Source organism: Chironomus tepperi, unplaced genomic scaffold (genome assembly GCF_022539635.2).
Source record: "Chironomus tepperi strain 1889 unplaced genomic scaffold, CSIRO-AGI_Ctep_v1 contig_359, whole genome shotgun sequence".
In the NCBI taxonomy this organism is placed as follows: Eukaryota; Metazoa; Arthropoda; class Insecta; order Diptera; family Chironomidae; genus Chironomus; species Chironomus tepperi.
In genome coordinates this window covers 68,219-78,985 of record NW_027226481.1, presented here as the reverse complement: position 1 = coordinate 78,985, position 10,767 = coordinate 68,219, and the positions used below count along the sequence as shown (strand labels likewise).

The 10,767-nt window shown below is 32.2% G+C and overlaps 1 protein-coding gene across 1 annotated transcript; it reads right to left on the bottom strand.

Moving 5' to 3' along the window:
• Nucleotides 1-8,170: 8,170 nt before the first annotated feature.
• Nucleotides 8,171-9,515, bottom strand: EndoG (Endonuclease G). The gene is made up of 4 exons (XM_070646166.1): nt 9,334-9,515; nt 8,950-9,270; nt 8,710-8,888; nt 8,171-8,636 (listed from the first exon to the last, which is right to left on the bottom strand). The coding sequence occupies exons 1-4, from the start codon at nt 9,442-9,444 to the stop codon at nt 8,291-8,293; spliced, it is 957 nt and encodes a 318-aa protein (XP_070502267.1). The 5' UTR covers nt 9,445-9,515; the 3' UTR covers nt 8,171-8,290.
• Nucleotides 9,516-10,767: the final 1,252 nt, after the last annotated feature.

Below are 10,767 nucleotides of genomic sequence, written 5' to 3'. Positions count from 1 at the left end.
GGAAAAGGAAATTGTTGTATGAAAAAAAGCATTTGAGTGCTTTTTTATGGTTTGCGGAAACAAATTTCATGTTTAAGTGAAGCTTTTAATTAGCATGTAATAAGTTTTTAACATTCTAATTTCTTTGTGTTTTATGCGGCTACCTAATTTCAATTTTCATTGTAAAATGGAAATTTTTATGCATTTTTGTGCATGCTTTGGTGTGTAAAATGTTGTGTTGGTGGAGTTTTGTAAAGGAAGTACGAAATGTTTGATAAATGAATAGTTGAATTAGTTTTTGTGTCGGATTTTGGGATATTTAAGGTGTTAATGACGAAGTTCCCATTATTCTTAATGTTTTACATCCAGGATTGATTCCAGAAATTCTTATGGACTTCATGGTTCCATAAACCAGCATAAATAGCTCGACAAGCTTTCAGATCAAATTTGACAAACTCTTACAGTTGCCAACACTATTACAGACAGAATCAACTATAATTCTGACAATTCATGTCCAATTCGTGATAAAAAGCTCTAAAATACAGCAACATTTAGTCTAATCAATCCATAGAAGCAAGACAAACCCAATTGCCCAATTCATGCACTTTTCATCATCCAATCCCACCATAATCCCATCCTTATTCACAGCACACAAAATCCCTCACAGAATATTTCACTCAAATTCTCCGTCTACACATAAATGTTGATGGAATTTCGAACAACATTTAATCCTTAAAAATAGCAATACCTTAAAAATGCCATGATGCATGTTTTATGTTGTGATGTCGATGCATATTTTTTGATGAATACATGCACGAACGTCCCTGAGAAGACTCCACTGAACTTCATATCTGATAAAAAAAATTCTTATAGTTCAGACATACATGACATGATACTGATACGGTTTCAGTTATAGATTGAATGCGATTAACTTGCTTTTACTTACACATGTATAACAAGGATTATTGGCACTTTAGTGGAAATGTGAGACTTTTATGAAAGCTGATAGTTTTAAAAGCTTACAACAAGCATTATTCGATCATGAACGTTCTTTGGAAAAAGTTCATGGATTGAACTAAAGTTTTTAAAGGTTAAGTTACTTAAGGGAAATGGATCGAACCTTTATGGATGACATCGAATTTCCATATTAGACACAGTAGTAGCAATAATAATTAAGAGCAAAAAAATGAGCCTTAATGCCTCATTTCATAAATTCATTTAATTATTTATGGCCTTTCCTATCATTTTCACAATTAATGACTTACTCGCGACCACACCTCATGCTTAATACATCAACAAACATATTTTCAAAAATATGAAGCATCCAATTTCAAGAAAATGCTGCCATCAAGAACAAAAAAATTTATTACCGACCATAAAAAAGGAATTCCATTCATTTATTTATGACTTTAAATGCCACACATATAAATAAACAAGTCATGATGGCACACGAAATAAAATACATGGAATTCGATCGCAATCATCTTCATTTCTAGTCTATTTGAATAATTTTATCGGGCACTTCCGTTTTCCTACTCTTATTTCTCACTTGAAGAAATGAATTGCACCCTTGAGAACTTTTATGTGCTGCTTTCTGTGCTGCTACTCAATATTTTCATTCTGTGATGAACTTTTTCATGTGTTTTTACTTCTTCGTTCCTTCCTTCATACAAATTTATTGCACTTGTGAGTTATAACGTGCAATAGTAAAAAAAAGCGGCTCTAGGGCAATAAAAACTTATTAAAGTCTGTAAATTGAGTGCAATATCAATGCTAGTAAATCGCAATCACGAAATGGAGGGGTGAAGTTCTTAGTGTATTTACTTCATAAATGTTGAATTAAAAATTATTTGTAAAAAACAAGAATGTTTTTGGAATTTTAAATGGAATTGGATTAGCTTAGAGGGATGTCAGTTGTGGATTAAGTCATTGAACTGATCTGGTTTGTTTGGGGTATAGTGATGAGTTATGGAGATAATGCAGAAGGGATGCAATTTAGGATTGTGTTGTTGAACTGATTGTGGTGTCGAGATACGAGACACAGAGAACTGATTATAGAGTCGAGAATTCAAGAGAAGTTAACAATATGTAGGTGAATCTGTAAATGCAATAGTAAGGTATCAATAGCTGAATGGTTAAGTAGCATGCAAAAAATCTGAAACTCTCTCGTATTAAAGAATGTGGGTTCGATTCCTACTAAATGCCTGATAAATCAATCAATACATAGAGTCAGGGTTGTTAAAAGCAGAATCTGGTGTGTTTTGAAAATATGTCACAGGTAAAAATGTATGGATATGTGTGAAAAATGTGTGAATATCCACACATATCCACACATTTCCACACATATCCACACATTTTTCCCTGTCACACATGAAATATGTGACATATGTGTACACATTCTGTAAAACAGAATATGTTGTAACAACCCTGCATAGAGTATTGTCAATATGACTAGAATTTTGTCTCCATGCTTACGACTGTATGAAAGTTTTGTTCCCCTTGGGAAATCAAATTCTGACTCAGAAGCTGACCAAATGTCAAGTATACACATTCTCATGGTATTTCCTGATATCGCTAAATACACCTTTGGTGACCGAGCTATGTGTCGGGATAAACACACTAAAAAATAGAGTAAAAGCACATTGTCAGAAGGGTGGCAGCCCCACAATCAGGTCTAGAAATGGAAACGCTTAAAACCGAAACCATTTCCGAAATTAACTTGTGCAAACAAAGCAACTTAAGGTTAACAGGACTTAGAATATTGAAATTTGTTCCTAATTTTTAAATGACCGACCAATTCTTCTCCTCACTCTTCCCATAATTACTTAATTTGCTGACCGTACAGATCAAGCGCGATCCATGGCATCCATCAGTCGGCGACTGAAACTTTCTCTATCGCTAGCTACCACTTGCCAATTACCAATTCCAAGAGTTACACTATCTCTATCGACAGCTACTTCGACAGCAACCACTCTCCCCATATGAATCTTATATCTAAGCACTCAGACAATCGGAACTAATGAGTGACCAATATTTATTCAAAATTATGACGTCAAGTGTCAGACCTGGACTATAATTTTTAAATAGTAACTGTCAATATTGACTCAACCACTTATCACTCTTTAGTAATCCATTTATAATTATAAATAATGCATCCATGACATTATAAATAGCTAGCTATATTTTTTTATAAAGCATATGTTTATTTATTTACATTTTGAAAATGTGATAATGATACTGTTGTGTATACAGCACAGGTCGTTATAAAAATTTTATGCGATAATGGAAACCAAATTTATTTATTTAAGAGCAATTTATGGACTAATGATGCTCTTTTTTCAAGCATATATGCATGAACTGTGCCTTAAGTGTGTGAAAAATGAGGGCAAAAAATTTTTTTCTTATTAAAGGTGTGCCAATGTTCTTGGAACTAAATGAATAATATAGTGTTACAGGAAGTTTGAATTTTTTACGCCTTAATCTTACCCTTTGGGTTATTAATATTAATGCGTGCTACAGAGGTGACGTAAGTCATTTTAATAGAAATAGAATAAACATTTTGCAAACTATAAAGGACTTTGACTCAACAGAAGCATTAAAAAACTTTATCTTATGAACAACTTAACAGCTTAACAAAAAAATGGAATTTTAAGTTTTTTCGAATATGGAGTAAGAAACTGAAAAGATAAATCCATCACAGCATGTTCAATAACATCAACATATTTCACATTTGCAAGTACATCCAACATTGTGGCTTTTTGATGGAATTTTCTTTTTTTCTTCTCTACTTGATATAAACTTTTTTAACTTTCTTTGTTAAAACTATGTTCTACAATGTGTTCGATTCAAAAAAAGTTGGTTTGCTGAACCCGAGCTGTGAATGTCACTTGAAATGGTAGGTGAATAGTCAGATTAAATACCAAATTAATTCAGCATCAAACTGCGGTATTCTTTTATGTTATACTTCACAATTGCCAGCAGAAGAAAATTTCCTTACGAATTTTAATCAATTTCTAGCGAACCAGAGCAACCTCAACTCAGCCAGCTACATATGCTATCTATTTTGGCTTATTCACTCCAAAATCTAGAGCACATAGTGCTTTAACTTAGTTTTGACCCACTAATTCTCAATATTAAAGCTAATATAAAATCCAACACGGTCATCTGCTTGGTATTGGCAATTGGCAGACGAAAGCCTATAGCCTGTAACAAGGACCTAGAAAGAATGCCATCAATTTCATCTCCAGCTCGGGTTTTTTACATTCCATTTTCAAAAAACCTCAACAGAGAAATTTATTTTTTTGCAATAACATTTTAAAAAGGAATTTTCATCTTTTTTATTTCACAAACAATTGGCTTTTAAGCGAAAGTTTCCTGTGTATTGCTGTGCACATGCATGTTGCTCCAAAAAAAAAGTGAAAATATTTTCTATTAAAACGAACTCGATAAAATGCAAAAAATAAACTTTTTTTCTGAAGAAAATTCTTGAAAATAAGACTGAAATGCTAGAGTTATGAGTATGTTCCTGGTTACAGAACATAAGGAGGTTGTAGGAATTGTGGCGAATATTGAGTTTTAGCTTAAGTTCGAGTCTGAATTTAAGTTCGAGTCAAGGTTTCGAGTTGAAACTCAAAATTTACTCTGTAGGCAGCGTTAGAGCCAGTTTTAGGCAAAATCTATTAGAGGTAATTGATCTGTACATCCAGCGAAGTATATCAGTACTATTCCTAACTTACCGTAACTCCCAAGCGGCAAATCTACGGCAAGAGTTCGTCATTACAACACCAAAGACAGTTCTTCAGCATAACCAAACCAAACTTGAGTATTCGTCAAGAGTACATCCATAAAGTCGATCCGTTGATCACCGTCAAGTCTCTGAGAAGTATTTCCCTCAATACAGTAGCATAGCAACTTCATTATTCCACTCAAAAATGCAATTTAATCCCAATATTTCAAATTTGGTTAGATTAAAAATAAAATATCTGACAAAATGCCTCAAAAGCTCCTTAATTCTACAAATAACAGCATATATGAAAAATATTTATGCAATTTCTGACTAAAAATACATTTTTCATGTGCAATGTTGACTGAGAGAGTTGAAAAAAAAAAAAAATGTTGGAAAAAGCATAAATCAATCACTCCAGTGTGAGTGATATAAAAGGTTTTTCCCTCCTTTTTTTGTGCATTAAACTTTAATACTTTTCATTGTAATCCACTTAATCTTCTTAGTACAATAGTGCAACATGTATAACATATCAGAATTGCTTCTTTAACTTCTTCTTGTTTTTAATTGAAAACTTTTTTTACTTTTTTTAAGGAACGACTTCTTACATGATGAAATTAAATGAACGAGAATCTGGTATCAAAGCTAGTTGCTGTATGAACATCAGGTGTACGATGAAAATTGCATTTTTTTTACCACTTTACTGCTGCTTCATAGCTTTTCTTCATAATTTCCCAATAAATTGTTTTCATACCTCTTTAACAACATTCCATATGCTCCGAACGCGATTATTATTTCGATGCAATGCAATACTTGAAAGCTTTCCCGGGATGGTTAGTCATTGTGTGGATCTTTGTTGGCTGTTTGTGCTATTGCTTGTAGATTAGGAGCCGTTTATGACTAACATCTAATTTTTAACGAGGTCTAGTCCTGTGTGACACATCCAAGCATCCATCAGTCATTTGTGAATGCCTCCTTTGAGTATACTAGAGTTGAAACTTTAGTCCTAGGTATTCACTAATTACTTTGTCTTCATACAGATCAATTGTGATTCATGGCCTCTGTTAAGATTTATCTAGAGATGAGTCTGCCACTAGTTAGCTCGGCAATCACCAGTTCATTGCTGCTAAAAGACCAAACCTTTCCTAATTGAGCTCTTTAGCTATCCACATGATAGCTTGTTACCTCTAAAGTCATATTTTAGTAGCTTTACCTGGTCTTCCTTTTTCAAGCTAAGAGCCTATAACTCTGACTCATTGCACGATATTAAGTGTCTACTATCATTCATTTACTTACTTACCGGAACCATGCTCGGATATGGAGTTTAGGTTTCTAAAAAATCGTCTTCCATCTGATTCTATTGCTGGTCTATTATCACTATTAAGCATATATCCCAGAATGTAACAAGCAACTGCCACAAGGCAATCATACAACCATGCATTTCCCGGTCCTATACACAGAACTACAAGAGTAGGAAGCGAACGGCAGTTTTAGAAAATAAAATAGATTTTAATCAGCATTTTTGTATTAAAAGCATGTTGTTATTTTGCATAATTACTTCGTATAACGCCTTCCTTATGCAATTGCGAAAAAAATATTTTAATGCTATGCTGTACGTTTGAATGAAAATTAGTTTTATCATGAAGCGCAAGAGGATGAATGAAGCACAAGTGGATGGGGTTAAAATTTTTAAGTGAATTTTTATATTCTAGCTTATTCAATATCATAGATCTCTAAATCATAATAATAATAAGAGGAATAAAGTTTTTTTGTTCTAAGCAGAGTGGCTTTGGTATTTGTACACAATTCCCTTAACTTGTTATCTGCATTCTTGATGAATAGGGGAATTTTATTGTGGATTTTTACTAAATTTTTTTTAGTTTAGGTAAGGATGAGTTTTGAGACTTTTAATGATATACAAGTAGTTTTTGGTGCTTATGAGGCTTCTAATTGCCTAGAATGACTTAAATCTGATCTCATGAGGACGTTCTTTGATATAAAGTTCGGATTGTAATGATGAGCCGTTTGAGTTATTCCAGCATTTTCGTAGGTGCTCTATTTAGGGTAGTTCTGTAGTGATTCTACACTTTAACTTTGACTTGTGGATGTGGATGTTGTGCCCCAAAATATTTATGGAGACCAAGTTGCGATGTTCTTAATAAAATCACGGAATTTCAATTTACTCAAAGACTTGTTTATTTTCTTGAATCTTCAAATATATCCAAGTAAACTGTAAAACCTCTATAATTGGATGAAACTTATTTTCAATTTTCTTCTCCAATATGAGGTTTCTTTTACGATTCGATAAATTTTGATTTACGATTCAATAGATCCTAAAATTTATAACTAATCAAACTGTTGTTTAAATTGTTAAAGGTTATGCTTGACTTACTACTTATTATTTTAAGATAAATTTCAAGTTCTTCTTGAAATGGCAATATGAATCTTTCAATTCAGACCTATATACAAAAATATATTGATTAGTTCCTATGATCTATCGTCCCTAATCTTATTACTCACAGAAATCAACTTCCAGTGATAATTCCTGTTGTATTGTCGACAAAAAAAATGTGGTTTTTGTCGAAAGCTATAATATTAAATTACATTAGGCTATTTTCTTCATATTCTTGTTATTTACGCGTTCCTTACCTAATTGTTAAGCGTTTCTTTGCAAACAATTAGCTCACAATTACTTAATTTAATTATTTTTCTTAATTCACATAATGTTTTTCTCAGATGACTAAATTTTTCTTAGATGACTTGATTGTTTTCAAATTTTAGCTTACCGTTAAAATTTAAACCGAATTACTATATATTTTTTTTTTAACCACCACAGTTCATCCTGTAAACCAGGAGAATTCCTCTGATTAATGAATACTTGCAGGTATTACACATCAAATGTTGCTAGTGCGTCGGGTATTGTAGTTTGACACATAGTTGCATAACAGACACCTGTGACAGGCAAAAACCGTCCAAATTCTTGATAATTTCACAAGTGCCTGTTTTGCAACTTTGGTTTGTGAAACACTGGACTAAGTTAAGCAATTGCTGATTAGTTCCTATTGATCCACTCTGAGTCGTAAAGCGTTAATAAAATTGTTGAACAGGTTTCTGTTCTTGACTTAAACTGCTACTTCTGCTAGTTTCTTGTGTTGTTGCTCCGTCTCCTTTTCTACGGTTGCACGCCAACTTTAGAATTAAGATTCACCTAACAGACAGCAGACCCAAGGTTTTACTCAGAAAATCACAAACCAAGAACAAATTCCTTGACTATTCCATGACATTTCCACGTCCCATCAACAAAAGCCGTCCAAAATTAAATAACAAATTCATCAGCACAAATTTTCCTATTCTTCACACAAAACTTCAACTCCTGAATACGGAAATAATCAAGAGAGAAAATTTTAATGTTTTATTTTCGTAAAAAATAAACTTTTTCCTCATGCAATTCAAAATACACTCAAAACATTTAATGAATTAATGAAGTCTTTATTGCTCACGCGAACATTAAAAATTTCTTTCTATTATGAATTTTAAATGGATAATGGAAAGGAGTTGTTGTAGACAGGTTCTCGTCTAATTTTAATTTTAAACTTTTTTTCCATTAACTTTATTCAGCATTTTCCTATTAATTTTGTCAAAGAATAAAAGCCCAGCTGCACGCTCAACGGATTCAGGTGGAACTCGAAAATTTTCTAATGGAGTGTCGTCGGATATCTTTTCATTTGGCATGACATAAGACTCCATTTCGAGATTACCTTCGTTGGATTCGCAAACGACAACTTTGAAGAAATGTGTTGGCACAGCCACATGGTTGGTTCCTATGACTTCATATTTTACGTAAAGTTTACCGTCAGCCTCTTTTCTGGGTAAGTATAATGGACCGGTACAGACGTAGACATTTTTAAATTTTTTGGTGAGCTTTCTTACGTAACTGTGGATGAAAGTTACAGTTTTGGGTCAGATTGTTCAGCATGCAGCTAACCCTTCAATTTGTGTAAACTCACCTTTCTAGTCGATTCCATGAGTCTCTGTTAAATCCAACGCCGACCTGCGGACTAATGTTACTAAGGTAAAAAGTCTGTTGGACATGATTTTGGCTCCGTTTATGATTTCCGGCTGCAGCTAAATGTCCTCTGTCATATCCAGATTTCTTATAATCTGCATTATCAGCTCGGAAGAATGGCTGTAAATGAACGAATTAAATTGTCATGTCAATTAATCCATGAGAATGTCCATCAATTTACATGAATGCTTTCGTCAGGCTTAAAATCACATTTTGCTCTGTCAACTTCATCATTGTGCTTTACATGTTCTGATGTTAAATGCTCAAATACCCAATGTGCTGTCCTTGTCTTACGGTCATAGCTTAGAACGTAATCATCAAATGATCGAATATTGTCTAATCCCGGAAATCCATATTTCATAATTGTTGCTATTCTATTTTCAGTTGGAATTATCGCTGGCTTATCGGTGATTTCATTACGAAGAGCCGGTACAGCTGCACTGACAGTTGCATATATTGGTAATCCAGGCTTGTTAAAATGTTTTAATGGACTAACATTACACTGTCAATGAGATTTTTAATTAAAATTTGTCAATTACATAAAAATATTATTTCTGGATCTTACATTATTATCTAAAGAACTTTGTACTGATTTACGTCCGACATAAAATGATATTCCACCTATTCCTGATAGTATAATTAATTTATTAAAAGCACTTCTTAATTGATATCTCATTTTAATTAAATTTAAACTAATTTTCAACTTTCAAACAAAATTTTCCACATAGTGAAAAACGTAAACAAAGCGATTGCAGCGCCGCTTCGTTGTCGAAATTTGAATTAAAATACGTTGGAAGGAATTTTTGGTTTTCTTAATTGAATAGCAAATAAAATATAATTTTCTTAATTATAGATATAGTTTTGTGTCCAGCACTAGAATAAAATAATCAATATTGTCGTTTGTTTTGAGGAAAAGCAATATTATTAGTCTTTTATTATTGTTCTCATTCAAATTTATAGTTTCATGCTAAACTTTAATATTTAATGAAGGTCTTTTTTGAGTGGAGTTTTTGGTTCTTTAAGTCCTCTGTTGTTAAAATTAATTAAGGGTTCATGTCGTAATTGTAGAAATTTGATGTTTTGGATGTAAATTCCAAATTCAACTTAGTTAATTCCTTTTTTTCATAATCAAGACCTTTCATTATTCACAAAAATTGTATATCTACGAAAATTTCACAAAATCCTATTCAAACTACCCATCAATAGTTCAATTACGTGTATTAGTTCTGCTAAAAAATTCAATTCATAATTCTATTCACATCTAGACTTCAATAAGCACCAAAAAAAGTAATGCAACCAAACACTTTCAGCATAAACTCTTTCATTATTCTAATTACTCGCATTATAACTTTTGCATTCATCCGTTTCATTAACGATCAAAAGCCACAAACACAAAAATGGATTTTTCTCCTCATTTTACGTTCCTGAATGTCTGTAATTAATTTCAATTTGCTTCAGATTTGATTTAATTATCATGAATAGTGTTCAATTGAGTCTGTTGGGAGAGATGAACATAATTGAATTAACTCATTCCCTATTATGTTTTATGAGAAGAATTGAAAATTGAGAGGATGTGGAGAAAAAGTTTTTTCTTTTTTTGCTGCGTGATATTATTATGGAAATTAAAATGTGTTGGAAGTGATAAAGTATAAATGATATCTTTTGAAATAAGCTTTAATTGTCAAATATTTTGAAGAGTTAATGTTGAAAATTTCAGTTAAATAACTATTTGAAAATTTAGCATCAATTGAAGCAGAAAATGATGCAAAAAAATGTTGATTTTGAAATTTCCGTTACAAAAACTTTTGAAATTGAAGCAAAAGAGATGCAAAGTGTTAAAAATAGAATTTATATCCCAAGCAATATAAAATCAATTAATTATGCTAAAAAGAAGTTAACAGAGCTTTCACCAGCAATCATGAAAATTAGAAATTAAATCCCTCACGGTAAGTTCTTTCAAAAGGATTAAAAACAAAAAATTAAGCTCAAAACAAAGAAA